The sequence below is a fragment of the Muntiacus reevesi genome, chromosome 2, assembly GCF_963930625.1.
Source record: "Muntiacus reevesi chromosome 2, mMunRee1.1, whole genome shotgun sequence".
Lineage (NCBI taxonomy): Eukaryota > Metazoa > Chordata > Mammalia > Artiodactyla > Cervidae > Muntiacus > Muntiacus reevesi.
In genome coordinates, this window is record NC_089250.1 from 259,105,265 (window position 1) to 259,131,826 (window position 26,562).

The following is a 26,562-nucleotide window of genomic DNA, read 5'->3' on the forward strand; positions in this document are numbered from 1 at the left end:
TAATCCAGGTATTGATAATTCCAGGTATTGTTGTTTAGTTGCTCAGTCATGTCCGACTCTCTTTGCAACAACATGGACTGCAGCATGGTAGCCTTCCCTGTTCTTCAGTATCTCCTGGAGTTTGCTCAAACTCATGTCCATTGAGTAGATGATGCCAGGTATTACACATTTATAAATGTTGGACTTGTTTTCTTCACAGATAGCATGTGTTGTAACTGTGTTACAGTGTTCATTGTTTTGCTAACATTAAGTTTAGGTACAGTTTTCATTTCAAAGTGAAAAGGGAAGGTGAAAGTTGCTCAGTCCTGTCTGACTCTTTGCAACCCCATGGACTATACCAACTGAGCTATTAGAGACGCCCATAGTTTTCATTTTAAATCATACCAAATAATCGTATTCAAAAGACAAGAAGGACCTCTTATGGAGAAGGAAATAGCAACCCACTCCAGTATTCTTGCCTGGAAAAGTCCATGGACAGAGGAGCCTGGTGGGCTGCAGTCCATGGGGTTACATGACTGAGCATGTGTGCACGAGGGTGGAGGGAGATGGGTTGATAGCAATAAAGTGGTAGAACTAAAAAAAAAAGAGAAGGACCTCTTATGATTTACTCCTTTTAAATATATTTTCTGCCATGCATCTGCAAATAGAAATAAGTTCCCCCAATATGTTATTTATTTATATTTCTCAGTAGATAAAATGACATCAAGCTGTACACTTAAGATTTATGCCTTTATGTAGCATAGAAACAGACAAGCAGCCCCTGATGTGCTGGAACTGCTCAGGTCCCTTCAGTTACATCTTGGTGTTTTCCTGGTGACTTTCAGTGATTTCACTTCCCCGGTGGCTCAGATGGCAAAGAACCCGCCCACAATGTGGGAGACCTGGGTTAAATCCCTGGATTGGGAACACCCCCTGGAGAAGGACATGACAACCCACTTCACTTCAGTATTCTTGCCTGGAGAATCCCGTGGACAGAGGAAGCCTGGCAGGCTACAGTCCATAGGGTTGCAAGGAGTCAGACATGACTGAAGCAACTTAGCTACAGCAGATAGGCAACTCTGTGACTCCAATGGGTCAAGACAAAAACAAGATCATTCTGTAATGATACTGAAACACAGATAAAACAGGAACATTTTTCAAACCACAAAATGCCAAACATGTTCCTGGATAATAGGAATGACTGCTATTTCTTTACCAATTGTAATTTTAACCTTGCTTTATTCTGCTCCCCCAGAGATAAGATTTATTAATATATGTAGTCATAAACAAGAAGGTCCTATTGTATAGCACAGGGAACTATATTCAATATCCTATAGTAAACCACAATGGAAAAGAATATGAAAAAGAATACTAATTCCTGACTACTTCCAATCCAGAACAAAGCCTCACTTCCTTAAACCTTCTTTAAATCAATAAACACAAGAACAAGCCTTCTAGCACCTTCTTGTGGACACATCCCCATGGTTCCCAATGGTGTGTGTTCTTTGCTGCAACGAAAACAGTAAACCCAACTTGTTCTTTTACAGGAATGTTCCTGGTGGTGTTTGGCTGGAGGACACCTGTACACTTTATGCATATGAATCTTAACAATAAAAATATTTTTTTAGGGTTCAGTTTTTCAACTGACTGATCAGAAGCTAAGTTGATTGCAACACTAAGGAAGTTGTGAAGTGAAAGTCACTCAGTTGTATCTGACTCTTTGCGACCCCCATGGACTGTAGCCCACCAAGCTCCTCTGTCCATGGAATTCTCCAGGCCTGAATAGTGGAGTGGGTAGCCATTCTGTTCTCCAGGGGATCTTCCCAACCCAGGGGTCAAACAACCCAGGTCTTCCACATTGCAAGAGGATTCTTTACCATCTGAGCCACCAGGGAACATTTATTTATTTAAACAGAGCCTTAAGATCATCTGTAACAGTTTTTTTTTGTTTTTTTTTTTAATCTGTAACAATTTTTTCAATCAATGAAAACAGGATATAGTTAATTCTCAGCTTTGCTGATACATCTGCCATTAACAGGATATTTTGTTGTTGTTCAGTGACTAAGTCCTGTCTGACTCTTTGTAACCCCATGGATTGCAGCTTGCCAGGCTTCCCTGTCCTTCAGTATCTTCCAGAGTTTGCTCAAGCTCTTGTCCATTGAGTTGGTGATTCTATGTAACCATCTCATCCTCTGCCACCCCCTTCTCCTTTTGCCTTCAATCTTTCCCAGCATCAGGGTCTTTTCCAATGAGTCTGCTCTTTGGAGCAGGTGGCCAGTGTATTGGAGTTTCAGCATCAGTCCTTCCACTGAATATTCAGGGTTGATTTTCTTTAGAATTAGGCTGCACAAATCATTCCTTTATTCTTTTTCAAAATCCACTATTTTCCTTAATGTAACATTTCCATGTGGCTGCAATTGGAAAGAACTCCTTAAAGAGCCTCTGGTTAATTCACCAGGCTCTAGCATAGTTTGCATAAGAAGTCATAATTTGCATAAGAAAGCAAGATTCCCTGTACTCAGATAAGGGGATAAACTAGCCTGAGTGATTATTTTTTCCATTCATAGAAGGAATTAAAGAATTGAGGGGCTTCTCAGGTGGTCCAGTGGCTAAGACTCCAGGCTCTCAATGCAGGGGGCCCAAGTTCAATCCCTGGTCGGGGAACTAGATCCCATAAGCCGCAACTGTCTCCTACTGGCCCAGGGATGGAACCTGGCATTGGGAGCATGGAGTCTCAGCCACTGGACCACCAGGGAAGTCCCATTCAGTTCCTTTCTAATCCTATCCCCCACAAGACGGCAAACCCTAACCACCCAGGACTTACTTGCCAGTCCCAGGGCCATTGTATAACATGTTCCCCCGGAGGTAGATCCAGTGCTAAGGGCAGAAGTGAGTTAGTATCCTGATCAATAGTTTCTACTGGCTTCTGGTAAACACAGTTGGATTCAGGTTGTGTTGACAGGAGAATGCACTGTCTTACTAGAGACTGCGTCATCTCATTAACCTTGTGATTGGTTGGCACACGGCCTGTATTGGGCCCTGGCAATGGGGCAGAGGGTGGACTGGTGGAATGGTAATGCAAGGCCGGACAAAACCACAGGCAGGGGTGGTGGTACCTCACAATCAATGTTCTTTCTGCTGGGTTTTGCTTAATGGTCATAATCTTCCCTGGGTGGTGCCTGTTAAACGCCTTACACTTTATCCCTAGTCTGAGGGGAGGGTGTGTGTGGACTGGGCAGCAATGGTGACCTCACTGTGAAGTAAATATGACTGCTGGATCTACAGCCAGATGCCGTCAGCATCCACCTCTGGACTTCCGTGAAAAATTGACCCTATAAGCATCTGGCTACAAAGTTTGCGTGCCTCATGGACTCTTGAGACTCTAGCTGCTGTTGTTATCACAGAAAAAAAGTGAAAGTGTTAGTTGTTCAGTCAAGTCTGATTCTTTGCGACCCCATGGACTGGCAGGAGCCTGCCAGACTCCTCTGTCCATGGAACACTCCAGGCAAGAATACTGGAGTGGGTAGCCATTCCTTTCTCCAGGGGATCTTCCCAACCCAGAGATCAAACCCAGGACTCCCACCTTGCAGGCAGATTCTTTACCATCTGAGCTATGAGCAAAGTATCAGAATTATATTTTATTGAGGTATAGTTGATTTACAATGTTTATTACTGCTGTACAGCAGATTCATACTTTTTCACATTCTCTTCCATTATGGTTTATCACGGGATATTGAATATCCTGTGCTACACAGTAGGACCTTGTTGTTTACCCATTCTGTATATACCAGTTTGCATCCACTAATCCCAAACTCCCAATCCAACACACTCTCACCCCTCTCCCCCTGGGCAACCACCAGTCTACAGAGAATCCTTTCTTAACATTCATTACAATTTTTATTATAACTCAAAAAATGTCAGAAATTCTAGAGAAATTATAGATAAAATTTCGTAATCATTTCCCTCTTTCAAAAAATGCTTGAATTTTTGTTGGACATTGTCCTCCTACAGGTTAACTGGTGTAGCTATGACTGATTTAATTTGTCACATAATATATGTGTGCATTCAAGTATGTATTTCTGAAGCATGGGCAAAGGTGGAATCTGATGGATGGTGATTATTCCAAATGCTGTGAATGTCTACACATGCACAATTAATGGACAATCTCATAGCAATTGAGTATCATATGCTGTTAACAGTTTCCTGTTTTTGGTGGATAAGTTAGTGTCTAGTTTTCAATGTGCCAGTTCCTACAATCTGACAGATCAGGTCATGAACCATTTTATTTCAGATTTTAAAAAAAAAACAACCCTGTTTTAATGGGCTGCTAGATTTGACTTGCTATTTTAATTGGAACATTCATATACCGTGAGTACATTGGATTATTTTTGTAGCTGACTGGACCTGGATGCTGTCCTTTTCCAAATTTGGTTCAGGGGTTATGCTAGCCTCATAGCTGATACTCTTTATAAAATCTTGAAGAGTTAGATTTTATCTGTAAGTTAATCTAGTATTAGAGGAATAACATGCTGTAGCACTTTCATCAATTTTTTTCTTGGGTCTTGCTATATTCAGGAAAATACTACTTTTCCTGGATTTCAGACATACTATAAAAAAAACTGAATATATGCATATACTGTAACATGCTGAATATAAACAAACATTTCCTATATCAAAGTTGTATACATATACACATATATGTTTAAGAAAATACTTAGGAAAATAATGCTTTTTCCATAATTTCACATATAAAAAACTAAATGTAAACATTTTCTGAACGTTTATCTGAAGCATTCTGAATATTTGAATATCTGAAACAGGTCTGAAATCAGTCCTGAATACTCCTTGGATGGACTGATGCTGAAGCTCCAATACTTTGACCACCTGATGCAGAGAACTGACTCATTGGAAAAGACCCTGATGCTAGGAAAGATTGAAGGCAGGAGAAGGGGATGACAGAGGATGAGATGACAGAGGTTGGATGGCATCACCAACTTGATGGATGAGTTTGAGCAAGCTGTGGGAGTTGGTGATGGACAGGGAAGCCTGGTGTGCTGCAGTCCATGAGGTCGCAAAGAGTTGGACATGACTGAGTGAGCAACTGAACTGAAACATTTTCTTTTACTAATTAAAGTTGAATAAACATGTATATGTATATATACTATATATGAAAACACTTTCCCCAGTACTCAGACATATAAAGTTGAATATAAATGTTTAACAGAGAGGCATGGAATTTATTTCATATACAACCAAGCACAGAGCAGTTCTGAATCGTTTCATCAGCTCTACAGTGTCAAACACACAAGCAATTCTATCGCCTGTGCCAATCTCAGCTTCTCACATCCTCTGGTTGTAAAGCAGCCACAATCCCAGATATCACAGAGATGTGTCCTGTATAAGGGAAGGCCATTTCCGCCTATTTTGTTAAGTAAAGAATATTTAACTGACGCTCACTTGCAGTCTTTTCCTTAGACCTTCGGTGGTCAGCACTGCTACACGTATGTGTACTGTACTGTACTAAGTCACTTCAGTCGTGTCTGACTCTTTGCGACCCCATGGACTGTAGCCTGCCAGGCTCTTCTGTCCATGGGATTCTCCAGGCAAGAATACTGGAGTGGGTTGCCATGCCCTACCTCAGGGGGTCTTCAGGCGGGTTCTTTACCACTAGCACCACCTGGGAAGCCCATTACACATATGCTCAATTGCAAAGCAATTAGGAGGGCAAGCATCTGGCATTTAGATTTAGGTGGGCAGCAGGCATCTAGAAAAGGGAGACTGGTTAATACCAGTGAATAGGCAACCAACAATGTCTGCCAGAATACCGCCTTATTTCTTGATCTCTTTGCTTTTTTGATGTGAACCATTTTAAGTCTATTAAATTTGTTACAATACTGCTTCTGTTTTATGTTTTGGTTTTTTGGCCATGAGGCATGTGGGATCTTAGCTCACCGACCAGGGATTGAACTGGCACCCTCTGTGTTGGAAGGCTGTCTCAACCACTGGACCACCAGGTGAAGTCCCTTTGATCTCCTTCATTTCTGCAGTTACACATACTTTCTCACTTATGATGCTTGAATTTTTTCTGTCCAGGGTACAATCTCTTTCACTTCAAGTTTTCAAGGTGTCTTTTGGGTTTTGCACTTATTTTGCTAGAGCACCTCAACAGACTACAGCTGGATGCTTGTTTCACTCGCTCATTCCTCTGGTCAACAAACACTTATTGAGAACTTCTTAGGAACTGGCAGTGGACTAAGTATTTATAATAAAGTGAGAATGAATCCTCACTTTTAATTGTCCCCATATTCTATGCATACATTGAAAGATGTTAAATTCCCTGAGCTTTGGTTGCATCCTACAAATTTTAACATGAAGTTGTCTGTGTGTCATTCATTTGCCAAATGATAATTTGACTTCCTTTTTAATGTAAAACTTATACAGGTATCTTAAATTTCCTTGTAGAGAAATGGATTTTGTCTAAGGCTTTATTTTCTAATCCACTAGAAGAAAGGTCAGAGATTATGGCATATGTCTCCTGTTTTTTGGAAGGTCTTTTTTTTTTTTTTTTTAAATATTATTTTATTAGTTGGAGGCCAATCACTTTACAACATTTCAGTGGGTTTTGTCATACATTGACATGAATCAGCCATATAGTTACACGTATTCCCCATCCCGATCCCCCCTCCCACCTCCCTCCCCACCCGACTCCTCAGGGTCCTCCCAGTGCACCAGGCCCGAGTACCTGACTCATGTATCCCACCTGGGCTGGTGGTCCGTTTCACCATAGATAGTATACATGCTGTTCTTTCAAAACATCCCACCCTCACGTTCTCCCCCAGAGTTCAATAGTCTGTTCTGTACTTCTGTGTCTCTTTTTCTGTTTTGCATATAGGGTTATCGCCACCATCTATCTAAATTCCGTATATATGTGTTAGTATACTGTAATGTTCTTTATCTTTCTGGCTTACTTCACTCTGTATAATGGGCTCCAGTTTCATCCATCTCATTAGAACTGATTCAAATGAATTCTTTTTAACGGCTGAGTAATATTCCATGGTGTATATGTACCACAGCTTCCTTATCCATTCATCTGTTGATGGGCATCTGGGTTGCTTCCATGTCCTGGCTATTATAAACAGTGCTGCGATGAACATTGGGGTGCACGTGTCTCTTTCAGATCTGGATTCCTCAGTGTGTATGCCTAGAAGTGGTATTGCTGGGTCATATGGCAGTTCTATTTCCAGTTTTTTAAGACATCTCCACAGTTTTCCATAGTGGCTGTACTAGTTTGCATTCCCACTAACAGTGTAAGAGGGTTCCCTTTTCTCCACACCCTCTCCAGCATTTATTGCTTGTAGACTTTTGGATAGCAGCCATCCTGACTGGCGTGTAATGGTACCTCATTGTGGTTGGAAGGTCTTAAAGAATCATCTAAGTCTTCTCTGACATTACAGTAGCCCACTTTTATTATATTGGAGTACCTTATACTATGAATCCCCTGGTGGGGAAAAAGGCAATCTATGAAAAGCTTCAGTTTTAAGATTTTTCTCCAGAAGGAACTAACATTCTAGAAAGAAAGATGATATAAGATGTTCATATAGTCACTGTACACTGTAAGGCCTTCCTCTTATAGGATTTCTAATACAAAACTAGTAAAACAAAAAAGAATATAATGCAGCTCTCATTTAGCACACTTCCAATATGAGTCAGATAAGGGATACAGTGTACATAATACTAAGAAATATGATGCTAATATTACTAATTGGTTAAGTAATTAGCCCTATAAGAAATGAGCAATAACGGTGAAGTAAACACTAAATGTTAAATCCTTTCCTACTCTGATTCGGTTCTGGTTAATTTTAGCAGATAGATGTTTCATCTATATGATATTTGTATTGTGACACTTGATTTCCCATAAAGGCCAATGACCCTTCATGTTCAGAAAAGTTAGAATGATTTCTGTCTCTAACATTTTCACTACCTTTCTAAGATCGCCCACTTGGCTTATCTTCATGGAGTTTTTTACTTTTTCACCAACTGAACTCTGATGTCTAATAAATTTTGAAATACAGATATACCCCTCCCAATTCCTAACATTTATAAGATTTCTCATCAGTAATACATGTCAAATTCTGGCCCTTAATTAAAGGCCTCGAATCCACAGTATGAAGTGTGATATTAACCTGTTGTCCTTAAATGCTTTCCCATATTCCTGACAATTACATAGGCTTTTGTGTTTTACTAGCACAAATTTCCAATGTCAATTTTTATTTTTTTTAGTTCTACCTGTTTATTGCTACCAACCCATCTCCCTCCAACCCCTCCTGTGTGCGTGCTCTGGTCATGTGACACCATGGACTGCAGTCCACCAGGCTCTTCTGTCTGTGGAATTTTCCAGGCAAGAATACTGGAGTGGGTTGCCATTTCCTTTTCCAAGATGTCAAATTTTGAGGTTTCCCACATCTTCACTCACTCCTCTGTCCTGCATGAATTCTTTGATGTTGACTAAGCTCTGAGCCACGGCCAAAGGCCTTCCCACATTCCTTACACTCATAGGGTTTTTCACCACTATGATTTCTCTCATGATGAGTAAGTTCTGATCATCAAATAAAAGCCTTCCCACATTCCTTACATTTATAGGGTCTCTCACCAGTGTGAATTTTTTGATGCTGGATAAGTTCTGGGCTACAAGTAAAGGCCATCTCACATTCCTTGCATTTATAAGGTTTCTCACCCGTGTGAGTTCTCTGATGTCTGGTAAGTTCTGAGCCATGGTGAAAGGCTTTCCCACATTGCTTACACTTGTATGGTTTCTCCCCTGTATGAACACTCTGATGTCGGACAAGATGTGAATCGGAGATAAAACCTTTCCCACATTCCCTACATTTATGAGGTTTCTCGCCGGTATGAATTCTTTGATGTAGGTTCAGTTGTGAGGCACAACTGTACACCTTCCCACATTCCTTACATTCATAGTGTCTCTCACCAGTATGAATTATCTGAAGACGACTAAGTTGTGTGTCACAGCGAAAAGCTTTCCCACAGTCCTTACACTTATGGGGTTTCTCACCAGTATGGATTCTCTGATGTCGAAGAAGGTGTGACGGACGGGTAAAGGCTTTCCCACACTCCTTACATTCATAGTATTTCTCATCGGTATGAATCCTCTGATGTAAATTCAGCTGTGAGGTAGATGGAAAGGCCTTTCTACATTCCGTACACTTAAAGGGTTTCTCATCTATGTGAATCTTTTGGTGTTTACTAAATTGTGAGGTAGAATGAAAGGCTTTCCCACATTCCTTACATTTATGAGGTTTCTCAGCAGTATTAATGCTCTGAGATTTTGTAATCTGAGAGTCACGAATAAAGTCACCTTCCTTATTTTCATTACTTTTTTGGCTTTCATGAATTCTCTGATGCTTTATCAAGTCTGACCTACTATTAAAGGCTTTCTCACATTCTCCACATTTAGAGCCTTTCTCCTTATTATGATTTCTTTCACGTTGACTCTGGTGTGGTTGCAATCTGGAAGTCTTACATTCCTTGGATTCACAGGATTTTGCTCCAGTAGGAGCTGTCTGAGGTGCTCTAGGATCTGTGTGCTGAACGGAAGTGGATCTTTCTTCAGCGGTTATTATGGCTTGTCTGAAATGTTCTTCCGGTAGCCTCTCCAAGTGGTATCTGACTTCTCTGGTATTTCTAACTCTAGGACACTCAAGATTAGAGCTTATAAGTCTCTTTGTTATCTCTGGTTGCAATGACTGAATTTCATTACTTTCCTCCTTTAAAGATAAAGTCTTGGCTTCTTTTCTAGATTCCCAGTCTGGAAGATAACAAAGAAAAAAGTATTTTCATGTTGTAGGAGAAAGAAAAGTTCCAAGGTAGAAACAACAAATTAAAAATAGTGAATAGTTTAAATTGCTCTTAACACTGTGTTACAATTTGAAAAAAAAAAAAAAAAAAGGATGGGAGGGGAATAAGAATAGAGAAAATGAGGGCAGCTTATGAAGGAAGTGATTTTTAAAATATTTATTTGGCTGTGCCAGGTCTTAGTAGTAGCATGTGAACTCTTTCGTTGCGGCATGTGGGATCTAGTTCCCTGACCAGTGATTGAACCCAGGCCCCCTGCACTGGAAGCACCGGAGTTGAGTCTTAGTCGCTACACCACCAGGGAAGTCCCAAGGAAGTGACTTTTCACTTCTGGGGAGAATCAGCTGGGGAACTTGTCCGGGACCTCCCAGGTGGTCCAGCAGTTAAGACTCAGCACTCCCAACCCAGGGGGTCTGGGTTAGATCCCTTGTTGGGGAACTAGATCCCACATGCTACATCCAGCAGTTGGTAACTAAAGATTGAAGATCTTATGTGCCACAACTAAGATCCAGCGTAGCCAAATAAATTATAAATATTTTTTAAAAAATATGTAATGTCCAAGAACCAACCAACTAAATGAGAATCTAAAGGAGTACGACATTATCTAACAGCAAATCCTCTCATCTCTAGCTCCAGGTTTTGATTACTTCTACTAGTATCTCTAGTAGTAATCACCTTGTCCAGAGTCATCCCTCACCAAGATTAACAAAACATTATCCTAGCATAGTATCTCCCTATTTCCTCCTGATATCCCATCCCCAACACAGTAGCCAGAGTGCTCTTATTAAAATAAGTTCAATCATGTCATTCTTCTGCTCATAATCCTCCACTGGATTTTCTTCTCACCCAGAGTAAAAGTCAAAATCCCTCAGTGATCCACATGGCCTTTCCAGAACTTGTCTACACTACCTCTTTCTGACCTCACTGCCTTATCCCCTCCCATGAGCTGACTCTATTCTAGCTCCCTGACCAACTAGATGTTCACATTTGCCAAGCACACCCTTTGTTCAGAATCTCTGCCTACAAATATCTTCCCTAAGATATCAACATGACTCTTTCAGTTACTTCATTCTGACCTCTATTTAGATGTCAACTTAAGAGACCACTCTTTACAAAACAGGACCTTCATCAATCTACTTACTGTACGTTTTTGCAGTGTACTTATCACATGTCATTTTCTCTTTTCCCCCAACATTACGCTTTAAAGTTTTCATAACACAGAAGAATGAAAAGAACTAGACAGTGGACTCCCATAATCTCATCACCTAGATTCTACAATAAATGTTTGGATCTACTTGCCTTATTATACATCTATCTACCCCTCCAAACATCAAGTCACCTTGCAGACACCAGTATACTTCACCTGTAAACCAACAGATTATATTTTAACTTGTTTACTTCTGTACTGTCTGTCCACCCTTCACCGTGCCTGCACAAAGTAAATAATAGTTGTCTGCCGAATGTATGGCCATTGGTGTGTTTTTCTATCTCCCTCACCGATTTCTGAGGCAACTCAAAATGTGGGACTCACTGTTTAAATGCAGTGCCTTCCCCCTGCACCTAAAATACAAAATTCACTATCAGACCTGCAAAATTCTGCAGCATCTGATCCCTGCTTCCCTCTTCAACTTAATTTTGAGGTACTGTCACCTTCACTCACCATGAGTTCACTATACTGGCTGCCATTCAACTTGCATGTCATGCCAATTACACTCTCATCTTTCAGGAAATGTTTTGGCTTCTTTGCATGCTCTCTGTTCCAGGATATCTGCCATGGCCAGCTTCTCTCATTCTAAAAATCTTAATTTTCTATCCTATATCCTTTTCTTTGCCCTCATAATCTTTTTCTCAATTTTATAATTACATATTTGTTCATCAGTTTATCTACTGGTATAATTTCTCCCAAGGCTTCCCTGGAGGTTCAGTGGCAAGGAATCCACCTACTGGTCTGGGAAAATCCCACATGCCAAGGAGTGACTGAGCCCATGCACCACAACTTCTGAGCCCACAAGCAGCAACTACTGAAGCCTGAGTGCCCTAGAGCTGGTGTTCCACAGCAAGAGAAGCCACTGCAATGAGAAGCCCACACACCACAACGAGAGGGTGGCCTTAATTGAAGCCCAGCTTGCCACAACTAGAGAAAGCCCATGCAGCAATGAAGACCCAGTACAGTCAGGAATAAAAATAAATAAATAAAAATTATTAAAAAAAAAAAAAATCAGAACAAAATTGGACCCAAAATGTGGTGAAGATGGTTCTCTCATGGAAAGGAAGAACGGAGGAAAGCAGAAAGGCACTTCCTTCCTGAAATCAGAGGGAATATGAGGAAGAGTAGCAAGAAAGTGGTAACTGGAATAACAATTGGAAGACTTATGTGAAACATCCTTACTCTCTTCTCCAGATCTTAGGCTTCTTGGGGAGCTTTCCTAACAACAGCTCAGACATGCTGCCTGTCTTCCCACAGGCCAGGAGAGTGCCACCTGCCACGGCGCTTCCCATGTGAGTCTCTGTTACTCACCTGGGCACCACGCTTCTGTGTCCTTGCCCTTAACCACCCAGGGCTCCTTCCCCTGCTCCAATAAAGAGATCACAATGGCTTAAAATTGGCGAATCCTGCTCAAGAAAGAAAAAAGGATCAAGTTATGTTGTGGGTGTCCCAGAATTAAAATCAGTCCATGATTATCACGAAAGAGGAGTAAGAAAATTAAGGGTAAAAAAAAATAAAAATAAATTTAAAAAAAAAGAAAAGGGTAAGAGGAAAGGGGAAGAAGATAAAGTTCAATGGAGCTGCTGATTTCTTTTTCTTTTCTATTTCAGGTCCTGAATATTTATTTTTTAAATTTGTTTTTCCTAGGCTGCATGCATTAATTATTTTATTAATGTATTTTTAGTTGGATGATAATTGCTTTACATCGTTGTGTTGTTTTTTGCTGTACAACAACATGAATCAGTCATAATTACATACATATACTCCCTCTCTCTTGAGCCTCTCTGCTCTCCCCATAGGTGACATAGCTCTCCCCATAGTGACAACCCCACTAGGTTGTCACAGAGCACCAGGCTGAGGTCCCTGTGTTATACACCAGCTTTCCACTAGTTACCCGTTTTACACATGATAATGTATATAGGAGCAGCCAATTTCTAACTTCACACGGACAAAGCATTCTTTGGTAAGCACTTAGGAAAAATCGTTCATTCAGCCAAGCACTTAGGAAGGACTCACAAGAAATTGGGATTCCCTTGTGGCTCAGCTGGTAAAGATCTGCCTGCAATGTGGGCGACCTGGGTTCGATTCCTGGGTTGGGAAGATCCCCTGGAGAAGGGAAAGGCTACCCACTCCAGTATTCTGGTCTGGAGAGTTCCATGGATGTATAGGCCATGGGGTCACAAAGAGTCAGACATAACTGACTGACTTTCACTACTTCACTTCATAAGAAATTATTATAATAAATATAAAAATTTAAGACCAATTCTGAAATTTGGAGGACAAATCAACTTACCCAGTGAGATCAGGTTGTTATAATTCTCCAGCATCACATCTCGGTACAAATCCTTCTGAGCAGAGTGCAAGCATTCCCACTCTTTCTGAGAGAAGTAAATGACCACATCTTTGAACTTGAAATTCTGAAACCAAAGATAAAAATACACAGAAATTAATGGGCCAAAATCTTTATAAGAAAATTAAGAGAGCAATTCAATAGGAAAACACTGTTTGGAAAAAAAGGACACGCTGGACCTTTCAGAAATAGATGTTTTCCTGGAACTCTCTTGCTTTTTCAATGATCCAGCGGATGTTGGCAATTTGATCTCTGGTTCCTCTGCCTTTTCTAAAACCAGCTTGAACATCTGGAAGTTCATGGTTCACGTGTTGCTGAAGCCTGGCTTGGAGAATTTTAAACATTACTTTACCGGTGTGTCAGATGAGTGCAATTGTGTGGTAGTTTGAGCATTCTTTGGGATTGCCTTTCTTTGGGACTGGAATGAAAACTGACCTTTTCCAGTCCTATGGCCACTGCTGAGTTTTCCAAATTTGCTGGCATATTGAGTGCAGCACTTTCACAGCATCATCTTTCAGGATTTGAAATAGCTCAACTGGAATTCCATCACCTCCGCTAGTTTTGTTTGTAGTGATGCTTTCTAAGGCCCCACTTGACTTCACATTCCAGGATCTCTGGCTCTAGGTGAGTAATCACACCATCGTGATTATCTTTGGCCACCTCATGCGAAGAGTTGACTCATTGGAAAAGACCCTAATACTGGGAGGGATTGGACGCAGGAGGAGAAGGGGACAATAGAGGATGAGGTGGCTGGATGGCGTCACCAACTCGATGGACATGAGTTTGAGTAAACTCCGGGAGTTGGTGATGGACAGGGAGGCCTGGCGTGCTGCAACTCATGGGGTCACAAAGAGTCGGACACGACTGAGTGATTGAACTGAACTGAACTGAACTTTTCAAAATGTATAAGTCAACAGCTCCATATCAAAAATAAACAGCCTAATCAAAAAATGGACAAAAGACCTAAACAGACATTTCTTCAAAGAAGACATACAGATGCGTAAAAAGCACATGAAAAGATGCTTCAACATCATTAATTATTAGAGAAATGCAAATCTTACATTAGTAAGAATGGCCATCATTAAAAAGTCTATTAATAAAAAATGCTGGAGAGGGTGTGGAAAAAAAGGAACCCTCCTACACTGTTGGTAGGAATGTAAATTGGTACAGCCACTATGGAAAACAGTTTGGAGGTTCTTTAAAAAACTAAAAACAGAGCTACCATATGACCCTGCAATCCCACTCCTGAGTACATGTTTGGAGAAAACCATAATTCAACAAGATACATACACCACGATATTCACTGCAGCACTACTGACAATGTCCATCAACAGATGAATGGATAAAGAAGATGTGGTGTATTCATACAATGGAATATCACTCAGCCATAAAAAGGAATGAAACAATGCCATTTGCATGTTTTGGACATCCATCCAACACGGATGAACCTAGAGATTATCATACCAAGTGAAATAAGCCAGACAGAGAATGACAAATAACATGTTATTGCTTATATGTGGAATCTAAAAAAAAAAAAAAATTACACAAATGAACTTATATACAAAACAGAAATAGACCCACAGACATAGAAAACAAACTTATGCTTACCAAAGGGGAAAGGTGGGAGGGCGGATAAATTGGAAGTTTGGGATTACCATATATATACTACTATATAGGGCTTCCCTGGTGGCTCAGGGGTAAAGAATCTGCCTGCAATGAGGGAGACCTGAGTTCGATCCCTGGGTTGGGAAGATCCCCTGGAGAAGGGAATGGCAACCCACTCCATTATTCTTCCCTGGAGAATTCCATGGACAGAGGATCCTGGTGAGCTACAGTCCATGGGGTCGCAAAGAGTTGGACATGACTGAGCTACTAACACACATACACACTACTACTATATATAAAATATAACCAATAAGGATAGCACAGGGAACTATACACAACATTTTGTAAAAACTTTTAAGGAAAAGAATCTGAAAATATATGTATATGTGTAACTGAATAACTTTGCTATACACTTGAAACTAACAACATTGTAAATTGACTATACTTCAATTAGAAAAAAAACAAACATGGACAGTTCAGTGTGGAAACAAGGGTGATCACAGGACACATTCTTGGCGTACACACCATTTGTTAAAAAAAACTGAGGTATAGTTGATGTATAATACTGTATGTTTCAGGTATATAACATGGTGATTCACAATTTTTAAAGATTATTTTCCATTTATAATTATTATAAAATATTGGTTACAGTACCTGTATCATTCAAATCATTCATAAACATGCCTGCAACTACAGATAAAACCTCCTTGGCATTATCCTTTTTCATTATCCAGCCAGGTCTGGGAATAAACAAAGTCTAGATAATCAGTGTTTCCCAATTAAATAAAATTGCACATGCGAGTAGATAACACATGCTATGCTCAGCACACAACACTGTGACCATCTCTTTGCATTTACCCATTTAAGAAATTTATTTAAAAGTCTGAATCAAAAAAATAAAAGTCTGAATCATTCAAAGGTATCTTTAAAAATCTCTCTGAAAATAGGATTTGAACATAGCTTATGTGATCTAATAATTTCTTAAAAACTCAGGCTCATAAATATACCAGAATATTTAATCTAGTTGTTCTCCATGTCCACAAATAGACATCATTTTTACTGGGTGTACAACACCCCATCTTATGTATTCAGTGCTGTATTTTGCAGCACTAGCTTAGAAAAGTTTTCTAAGGTTCTGCTGCAGTTACAAGGGTTATTACTTCTTAATAATTTATATATCTGGTTGAATTGTTCCTGTTAACAATAAACTGTCCCCAACTATACTCTCTTTGTTCCAGAATTCCCAGAACTAATGGAGTAAGATCCAGACTCACACGATGGGACCCACAATGAGCAAACACTACACAAGTTCAAAATGGACCCACAGGTTCCGTGTGGACTATCACATAACTGCATACACAGAATCTATCATATCTCTATCATATTCTCCGTTCCAAAAAATCTCAGAGCCAAAAATATGAGCAAATGCTAAGAATGCAAAAAATCAGTATCAATTACCTTCTTGTCTAATTGGAAACCCCTGGAAGAAGAAATGGCAACACACTACAGTATTCTTGTGGGGAAACTCCCATGGAAGAGAAGCCTGGTGGGCTACAGCTCACGGGATCACAAAGATTCAGACATGACTGAGTGACAGGGCACGCATCCACTATCATTGGAAAACCCAAGTCTGCAACATGGAGTCTCACCTCCATTTCATCAAAGCACAGCTCTAACAAGAGAGGGACAAAATTTCCAGCAAGGGTTGGTTTTCCCATTCCATCAGTACTCCTGGTGGAAGGATATACACTATGGAATGCTAAATAGTTTCTGAACAAACAGTTAAACATTTCTTGGAGAAGAGAGAGACACTTAGGGGACGGCAGCCTTTGGCAGCATCACTCATTGGAATTGGAAGAACTGGGGAAGAAGTTCTTCAGAGAGGCTCAGGGAAGCAAGCAGTTCCAGGAGAAAGAAATCCACAGTTCAAATCTTCCAAAATAAAAAACATGCTCTAGATATAGGAGAAGACACATCAATTCACGTAAGCAATGGCTTTTAGGGTTACAAACCAGATTGTTTATATCCTGGGTTCACCCAAGAGAAATACAAGTTAAGAAGGCAAAGGAGGAAGAGGCAACAACAGCCCTGAGACCTCAGAGTCTGAAAATGAAGTTTCCTCTCTCCTCCCTGTTTCTATCTTCCTGCTTTTGGCAACCCAGTGCATGCACACACAAACACAGAGTCCCTTTCTCTTTCTCCATCTGAGGGAGTCTAACAAACCTTGGCTTTCCCTGAATTCCAGAGAATCCAACTGTACATAATGTGTTCAGAAGAAATAACTTTTCCACCATGAGGAGCTCATCTGAACCCAGAAAAGCCTGCTCTGATCTACCCCAGGTAGACCCTTGGTCTATCAGGAAGATGCTAAGCTCCTCAGGTGAGGAGCATCTTAAAGACATGAGGCCATCCTCAGGACCAGAGCACAGGACACTTAGGCAGGCCCAGCCTGGACGGATTCCGCAACAGAGGTCTCCAGCCTCCACCAGGCCTAAGACTCAAGTACTTCCTTGGCTTTGTGCACATATCCCAGAACTAGGGCCCTGAGAACCCAATCTAGAACCTCTTTCCACAAAGACCCTGTCCAGAATCACCAATACTGAGCCAGACAACCAATATGATCAGCAGGTTCTCAGCAGCCTCAGCCAAGCTCAACTACCTGGATGAAGGCTGCCATGGCTTTTGTTGTTGTTCTGGTTGTTCAGTTGCCATGTCTAACTCTTTGTGACCCTTTGGACTGCAGCATGCCAGGCTCCCTTGTCTTTCACTATCTCCCGGAGTTTGCTCAAATTCATGTCCATTGAGTCAGTAATGCTATCCAACCATCTCATCCTCTGCCATCCCCTTCTCCTTTTGCCTTCAATCAGGGTCTTTTCCAATGATAGCTTTACATGAAACCTCATGGTCTGTACATCCTGGTCCCCAACCAAGATCATCCATGGCTTTCCTGCTTTTCATTCCTACCCTCAGCCTTACTGCTGATAGGCAGTGCTCATTGCGTCTCAAGCACAATTACTGCGCATTAAGCACTTTTAGTCCCTGGTGTCTTACATGTATTAATCTTTAGGAAAGGCCCATGAATCTTTAGGTTAGTGAAGTAAGTAATTCAATCAAGTTTGCAGTAAGCAGTGGCACTGCTGGGCTTTAAATTTAGATTTCTCCAGCCCTCCAGATGATTCCCTTCCACTTCTGACCCTTGTACATGCAGCCAGGGAATGCTGAGCTGGGCTCTGCACCTAGGGAAGCAGAAAAAGTTTGGTTTGCTCTGTTTATCACTGCAGAGCACAACACTATGAGGGGAAAATCAAAGGTAAAAGGGTAAGGGAGCAAAGAAGCAGTTCTGTAAACAGAATTCCTCTGAAATGAACTGACAGTGACTTACTTAAGTTGAGGGGTATGTGAAAAATTTCACGTACCCTGTAAAAGATTAACTGGGGCCCAGAAAAGTAACAGAACTCCAACCAATTGAAACAGACTGAGCAGCATTCCAAGAACAGTGAATGTGCTAAGTTGGGGGTAGAGAGGGAGACAAATTGCATCCTGTGTGTCTGAGGAGCAGATAAGTTAATGGAGATAACTGGTGAGGGACTCTGGGAAAGGAGTAGACAACCATGATGCTGGAGAAATCCGAAGGGGCCAGAAAAGAAAGGCCTTGGATGACGGTCATCTTTGCCAGGACTAAACACATCATCTTGACTTACCACTCTATGCCAATACTAGGACTGGTGCTCTAGTAAATACAGATATTTACTATAGTAAATAAACAATAGTGTGAAAGAGCTGGGGTTTTACACTGAAAGTAACAGGGATTCACTGAATAAAGAAAGTGATGCAACTGGACTATTTTATTTTGGAGGAATAAACTAGAGTTAGGGAGTCCAATCAAGGTTCTCCTGGTGGCTCAGTGGTAAAGAATGCCTGCAATACAGGAGACATGGGTTTAATCCTTGGGTGGGGAAAACCCCCTAGAGAAGGGAATGACTATCGACTCCAGTATTCTTTTTTGCCTGGAGAATTCTATGGACAGAGGAGCCTGGTGGGCTACAGTCCATGAGGTCAACAAGAGTCAGAACAACTGAGTGACTAACACTTTCAGGGAGTCCAATTAGGTAAATGCACTACCCATTCCCACAAAAGTTTTACCTGGCACACACAGTGGGGTGGGGTTGCAGGGCATGAGAGCAAGGAGCAGGAAAAGAGACAGATTCAATGGGCTCTGCCACCTCACTGGTGTGGGGAGACCAGGAAGTAGGAGTTAGGGGACCTCCAGGTTGCCAGTTGTAAGGGCACATTCAGGTGAATTTCCATTATCAGCACATTCCCCAGAGCCTGCAGACTACATTATACAGAAGTTTTGAGGAAGTTCATGGTCAGAGAGCTAAGAAATGGCAGAAGTGGAGGTAGTCTCTACCCTTTTATGCAGTGCAAATATCATTAATACAGAGAAAGGACAACAAGAATTCTAAGAGGAGGAGATAGAGGGAGAAGTGGACAGTCAAAGGTTGAAGGGCAAAGGGAAGCTGGAGTTCCTTCCTCACCAAAATGTGCTGGGAATTGAGGGAGAAGATATGGTCCCTTTCTCAGAATCTTAGGAAGGTTCTGACCAGAATGGAAATATGAAGACAAACTCAGTAAGTTTCCACAGAATTCAGAAGAAAAGTCAAAGACAAAGGAAGAAACAGATTTATCCAAGTGAAAAAAAAAAAAAAAAGGTATTTCGAAAGAATATTTAGCCTAAATATTTCAAGAGTAAAGAAATATGTAGTTCTGAAAAGCAGCTGGACAGAATAAAAAAAAGAGTTCTAACTCAGACACATCGAGGGGGAAAAACTCCTGAATTTCACATACTCAAATACTATGCCATTCTTTAAAATCAACTAGGAATTTTACTGACTCCCGGTATTCTTGCCTGAAAAATCCCATGAACAGAGGAGCCTGATGGGCTACAGTCCAAAGGATCGCAAAGAGTCAGACATGACTGAGCACATACACACACAGGAATTTTACAGTCAATATTCTGTAGTTATATCTCAAATCAGATACCTTAAGCTGTTTAGATAAAAAGTACTTTAGAAAAATGAGTGACTTTTATATTTTTGTATTAGAGAAGACTTTCTGGCATGACATAAAGAAAAAAAAACACTTTTTGAAAACACACATAAGGTAGATTAACTGTGAAAAAAATACTTCTAAAACAACCTATATATGACAGAGTAGTTCTGAAAAGAACTTTGCTTAATGTATGCTTAACATGCTTAATGTATAAACTGATAAATGGGCAAGAGAAATCAGTAGGCAATTTAGAAATTCCAACTGTACCATTTATTAACTGTAATTCTGGAGCAACTAACTCAACAGAATCTATTTTCTGTCAACTTAGAATAATACCAAATTTCATCAAATCTGATATGCCACTGTTTGTAAAGCCACCATTACTTTATATACCAGGAAAGAAATAAATGTCATCAATTAAACTTTAACTTGCCAGGAACTGAAAAACCCACCCTGGTTTCAAAGAAGTTAAAATGTGGAGGGGGAAAAAAAAATCACAGAATTTACATTCACACCTGACTGATAGGGTTGTTATGTGGATCCAACAAGATAACATATCAAGAACTTTAAGTTACAAGTGGCTCAAAGTGAACACCCAATAAGTTAAATTGCTTCTATTAGTAATTTGATCCCATTCTGAAAACAAAATTACACACCCACACATATGTGCAGATAAAATAATTTTAAAATATTAATAATGGTTACCTCTAGATGGTAGCCCATGAACCATGGGCATTAAACTTTCATAACTTACTCAAATTTTGAAATTTTTGCAAGAAACCTGTATTACTTTTGGAGAAGGAAAAGGCAACCCACTCTATTATTTTTGCCTGGAAAAATTCATTCCCATGGATGGAGGAGCCTGACAGGTTACAGTCCACGGGGTCACAAAGAGTCAGACACAACTGAGTGACTTCACTTATTGTATTACTTTAATCATCACAAAGAGAGCAATTAGGTTATTTCTATTTGGGTGGGGATGGAGAAATATCAAGATCAGAAAGGGGCTGGCAGGCATTCCATGCTGTTAGAAATTTGGAAGCAAACAGGCTACAGTGAACCTGGACCCCTAAAATTTCTTTTACAAGAAAGAAATTAGTAAGCTTTAAGTAACTTATTCTGTTCTTCAACTTCCCTACCAAATCACACAAGCACATTCTCTCAAGACTGTTATGTTGTTGCTGTTTAGTCACTCAGTCTTGTCTGACTCTTTTCTGACCCCATGGACTGCAGCCCACCAGGCTCCTCTGTCCATGGGATTTCCCAGGCAAGAATACTGGAGTGGGTTGACATTTCCTTCTCCAGAGGATCTTCTGGACTCAGAGATTGAACCCATGTCTTCTGCACTGGCAGGTGAATTCTTTACTACTGAGTCATCAGGGAAGTCCCCAAGATTGTTATAACACTGAACAAAATCCAGGGAAATGGAAATTCCAGATGAGAATACATGCAAAGCAGATAGCCCAGGTTTAACCATCTGTGGTTTCCTTCTCTCTTCCCCTCTCTCCAAATCACTACTGTCAATCTCCTGGATGAAGTGAAGTAAAGTGAAAGCCGCTCAGTTGTGTCCGACTCTGTGACTCCATGGACCATAAAATCCATGGAATTCTCCAGGTCAGAATACTGCAGTGGGTAGCCTTTCCCTTCTCCAGGGGATCTTCCCATAGAATCCTGAAATGATAGTGTCCTGAAAACCAACAAGTCGCCCTTTCCAAGCAGAGAATGGCAAACACCTTACCTCCTCCACCATGACTTTTGATGCACAGCAACACTTCTCTTCTCCTCTTCTGGATTCTTAGAGAAGGAAAAAAATAGAAAATAGTTAAGAAACTATGAGACTGCAGGTCCTTCCTGGAGCCTAGGGGAGGCCAAGGCAGAACAAACCCCTGCTCCACCCCAGGCACTGAGAGGGAGCCCAAAGCCAAAGAGGCCAGCTACCTCTCTCGTCATCAAAAAGAAGAGCAGACAACCTTAGGGGCCCAGATGGGAGTCCTGGGAAAGACTCCCAGGCTGTGATCTTTCTTTCACAAGAGCCTGACTTTGGGTACTTTCAGACACAAATTGAGCCCAGATCTGTGATACAAAGAAACATCCTACTAACTGGATCCACCTGCTGGAGTCCCACATTTCTGTCCTCTAGGCTGGGGGCATGTGACTGGGCCTTGGTGGCCACAAGGTGAAAACCAGACAAGTGGAAGTAGGAGGAGGGTCCCAATCCAAAGCTCTAGAAACCCCGTGCGAGCGTGCTAAGTCGCTTCAGTCGTGTCCGACTCTTCCCGACTCCATGGACTGTAGCCACCAGGATCCTCTGTCCATGGGATTCTCCAGGCAAGAATACTGGAGTGGCCCGCCATGCCCTCCTACAGGGGATCTTCCCGACCCAGGGACCGAACCCGCGTCTCTTACATCTCCTGCATTGGCAGGTGGGTTCTTTATCACTAGCACCACCTGGAAAGCACCCTAGAAACCCTCCGCACCGCCATGAACGGCCCCAGGAGAACGCCATTCACTGCGCTGGAGAGCAAGCGGCCGCAGTTGTCTCAGTTCTTGGGCCGAAAAGTGCAACGGGAGCGGGATCCGGGGCTGAGGCAAGCGCTCAGGGCCCACCCACCCGCGGACCCCATTCAACACCTGCCAAAAATGTACAAAAAGGGCGCCATTCCCACCTCCAGCCCCAAAGGCAGAGTCGGCGATGTGGCCATATTGGGAGTGAGCGCGCACCCAATCCACACACCTACCCACACACACATCCACGCACAGAGCCAGAGTCCAGCTTCTACAGGATAACCACCACAGCCCCACTACACACTGGCTGCCCAGCACCGGACGTCTGGCGCACAAACCACTTCCAGGGAGCATCTCACGGGCTTTCCCCAGGGAGGCAGCCACACAGCTGCGACACTCCTGACCTTCAGCCATCCGACCCCGAGCCAGCCTGAAGCCACACCCACCGGTGCTGGCGCTCGGCCGACACCTCCCACCCCTGTGTGGACAGGCGGCCTGGATGCCACCCCCTCCCCGTCAGGCTTTAGTTTTCAAGCGCGGGCACGTTGCTTGGATATGCCCGACAGCCACCCATACTTAAAACTTCTGACAAACCCCAGACCTGCCCCGGGGCCCCTCACCATTCACTTCTCTGGGGTCCTCTCACGCCAGTCTGATGGAATCCGCCCCAAATTAGTGAGCGAAGTAACCTCGAATGCCTCAATCCTTTGCATCCGAACTCCTGCCAAATCACACAGTCCAGCCAACTTCGTACGATAGCCGCATATACCGAGGGGGCTTCGGGGAAATGTAGTCCAGGGGATGAAAAATCCAAGCAGGGCCTGGGCAGGCACAAACTTTTTCGTCCCGAGTCGCGTCGTTCCAAGTCGTCCAAGTCGCTGAAGCGTTCCAAGCTTCAGCGAAGCCCAGTCCCGATCCCCCAGCCACGCCTGAGCATCCTCCAAGGATCGGGGCGAACCAACTGGTCGAGGTAGCAACAGGTGGCCTTGGATGGGTAAGAAAGGGTTGTGGCCCGTGGAGCCTTCTGGGACACATAGCCCACAGTCGGGGTAAGGGGGTGCTCAACTTTCGGCTCAAGTTTCATTCCCAGGGGTCCCCGGCGCAGCCCCCAAGCGCAGCCCTTGGTCTGGAACGTCGAACCCTGCAGCCGGAAGTCAAGGCTTTTCCAAACGATTTGGGCGGGGCCCCAGAGACGCCCAGTAGGGGGTTGGACCCACCCTGGAGGCGTCTGGGAAATGTAGTCCCAGGCTAACGGGTTGGAGGTCGGGTTGGGGACTGAAGGGGAGCAATCCAGTTCTTGATGGGGGAGTCCGAGAACGGCCCGGGGAGGTTCAAGAAGGACAACCCTGAGTCCCGGAATGGACTACCAATACTAAACTTAATAATAAGTAATACTGTTAAAATGTCATACTGTTTTCAGACATTTTGTAAGTACTTAAATATAGATAAAAAGACATGTAGGTAGTAAGATCTCCGGAAAATCACACTAACATTTGTTAACAGTAGTTAATTTCTAGGATGTGCGGTTGTGAGTTTTTTCTTTTTACTTTGAGTATGCCCTTATATTTGGGTCATTTTCATGTCCTTCTTGTAAAACATTACTTATTAAATATAAAATTAACAACTATTGTGAATGCAAAAAATCCATAAACAACCTACAATAAGCAGTAGAAGAAGGTTTTACTTCAGCTGTACTGAAGACCATAGTGGAGGATTTAGCTTGTCAGGAGTTCTGAGAAACTGGTCTGAGAAGCATGGCTTTCAGCATAGTTTGTATTTTGTCAGAGCAAAATACATACATCAAACATGACATGAGAACATTCCTTCAAATTTTCAAGAGACAGATTAGCATGTACACAGGGAGTCAGTATAGCCTTGGTGTCTGGGAAAGGAATCTTACCTTTAAAGGAGTACTGAAAGTGAAAGTCACTTGGTCATTTCTAACTCTTTGTGACCCCATGGACCATACAGTACATGGAATTCTCCAGGCCAGAATACTGGAGTGGATAGCCTTTCCCTTCTCCAGGGGATCTTCCCAACCCAGGGATCGAACCCAGGTCTCCCACATTGCAGGCAGATTCTTTACCAGCTGAGCCACCAGGGAAACCCTAAAGGAGTACTGGCATGGGCTTATAGGAGGGGAGGTGTTTATTTATTCCCATCTTCAAAGTGAGCAGTTTTTACTTCTGGATCATGCATTTTTTTTCTCTTTAATGGTTAAAGGAGATGAATAATGTATGATGGTGACTGAAGTCATGTATAATGCAAATGTATAATACAGATGGTGACTGCAGCCATGAAATTAAAAGATGCTTGCTCTTTGGAAGAAAAGTTATGACCAACCTAGACAGCATATTAAAAGGCAGAGACAATACTTTGCCAGCAAAGGTCCGTCTAGTCAAAGTTATGGTTTTTCCAGAAGTCAAGTATGGATGTGACAGTTAGATTATAAAGAAAGCTGAGCACCGAAGAACTGATGCTTTTGAACTGTGGTGTTGGAGAAGACTCTTGAGAGTCCCTTGGCTGCAAGGAGATCCAACCAGTCCATCCTAAAGGAAATCAGTCCTGAATATTCATTGGAAGGACTGATGCTGAAGCTGAAACTCCAATACTTTGGCCACCTGATACCAAGAACTGACTCATTTGAAAAGACCCTGATGCTGGGAAAGATTGAAGGCAGGAGGAGAAGGGGACGACAGAGGATGAGACGGTTGGATGGCATTACCAACTTAATGGACATGAGTTTGAGTAAACTCCAGGAGTTGGTGATGAACAGGGAGGCCTGGTGCGCTGCAGTCCATGGGGTCACAAAGAGTCAGAAACGACTGAACGACTGAACTGAACTGAACTGATAATGTATGAAAAACAGGAAATAAAGCTATTTCAGTAACATAAAGTTCAGGCCAAATTATATATAAGCCAGAATGATTTTGTTGCCAAAACTCAGCCTCTGTTCACCGGTGCCAAATAGAAATGTGGAGAGAGTTTTGGATGAAGTAGAAAAGAATAGCTTTTAGTGCTTTGCCAGGGAAAGGGGGCCGCTGTGGGCTAATGCCCTCAAGACTGTGTGACTTACTCTGGAGGAGACAGTGAGGAGTTCTCTAGTGTTCAAGGAGCAGGGCATGATCAGCTCATGGACAGTTCTTGGACTGGTTGGCATCAAGGTAAAGTTTCAAGTCAACTTTCTGGTTTCAATCAGTCTAGGATCCATGGTTAGTGGTTTTCATCTGCAGGGGTCTGCTTCCTGTAAAAACAACTTAGGAATGTGTGTCAGGCCTTTATCTATATCTTTCAGGAAACGGAGTTCACTGATTCTGCTGTGTCACAGAATTATAGTCTAAACTGTTACCAGTTCCCTAGCTCAACAACTGTTCTTTGTTTCTACATCTTCACATTTCCCAATCATTAACCCTTGAGTCAGCATTTTACTTCAAAAGATAAGGATGCAGGAGCTTGTACACAGTTTCAATTTCCCCATACCTCAATATGTGAAAATTTCTTCTGTCAGTGTAGATTCTGAAATTCTGAAATGGATGAATAGTGGGCCAGATTTTTAAAATTCAGTTTGGTTCTAAAAGATAAATGAAACACAATATTGATAAATGAGAACAAAACAAAACAAAAACATGAGAAATGTGGAAGGTTAAACCATAGACATTATGTTTAAAATAATTTTGAGGACTTCCCTGATGGTCCAATGGTTGGGAATCCACCTGCCAAAGCAGGGGACACAGATTTGATTGCAGGTCCAGGAAGATCCCACATGCCAAGGAGCAACAAACCTATGTACTGCAACTACTGAAGCCCATCGGTCCTAGAGCTGGTGCTCTGAAACAAGAAGGGCCACCTCAATGAGAAGCCTGGACACCACAGTGAAGAGTAGGCCTGGCTCAACTCAACTGGAGAAAGCCCGGCAAAGCAACTGAAGATCCAGTGCAGCCAAAACTAAATTAATTCATTAATTAAATTTCAAAAATAATTTTGAGGCTATGTG

General features: G+C 42.0%; 1 protein-coding gene across 1 annotated transcript; it reads right to left on the minus strand.

The window, feature by feature from the left end:
• Positions 1-7,152: 7,152 nt before the first annotated feature.
• Positions 7,153-23,726, minus strand: LOC136161229 (zinc finger protein 568-like). Its single transcript, XM_065925920.1, has 4 exons — positions 23,189-23,726; positions 21,802-21,857; positions 13,350-13,473; positions 7,153-9,802 (listed from the first exon to the last, which is right to left on the minus strand). The coding sequence occupies exons 2-4, from the start codon at positions 21,811-21,813 to the stop codon at positions 8,583-8,585; spliced, it is 1,356 nt and encodes a 451-aa protein (XP_065781992.1). The 5' UTR covers positions 21,814-21,857; positions 23,189-23,726; the 3' UTR covers positions 7,153-8,582.
• Positions 23,727-26,562: the final 2,836 nt, after the last annotated feature.

Coding starts and splice junctions, on each gene's coding strand:
- LOC136161229 (XM_065925920.1), bottom strand. Junction 9,803..13,349: donor TAACAACCTGATCTCACTGG/GTAAGTTGATTT, acceptor GTTATCTTCCAG/ACTGGGAATCTAGAAAAGAA.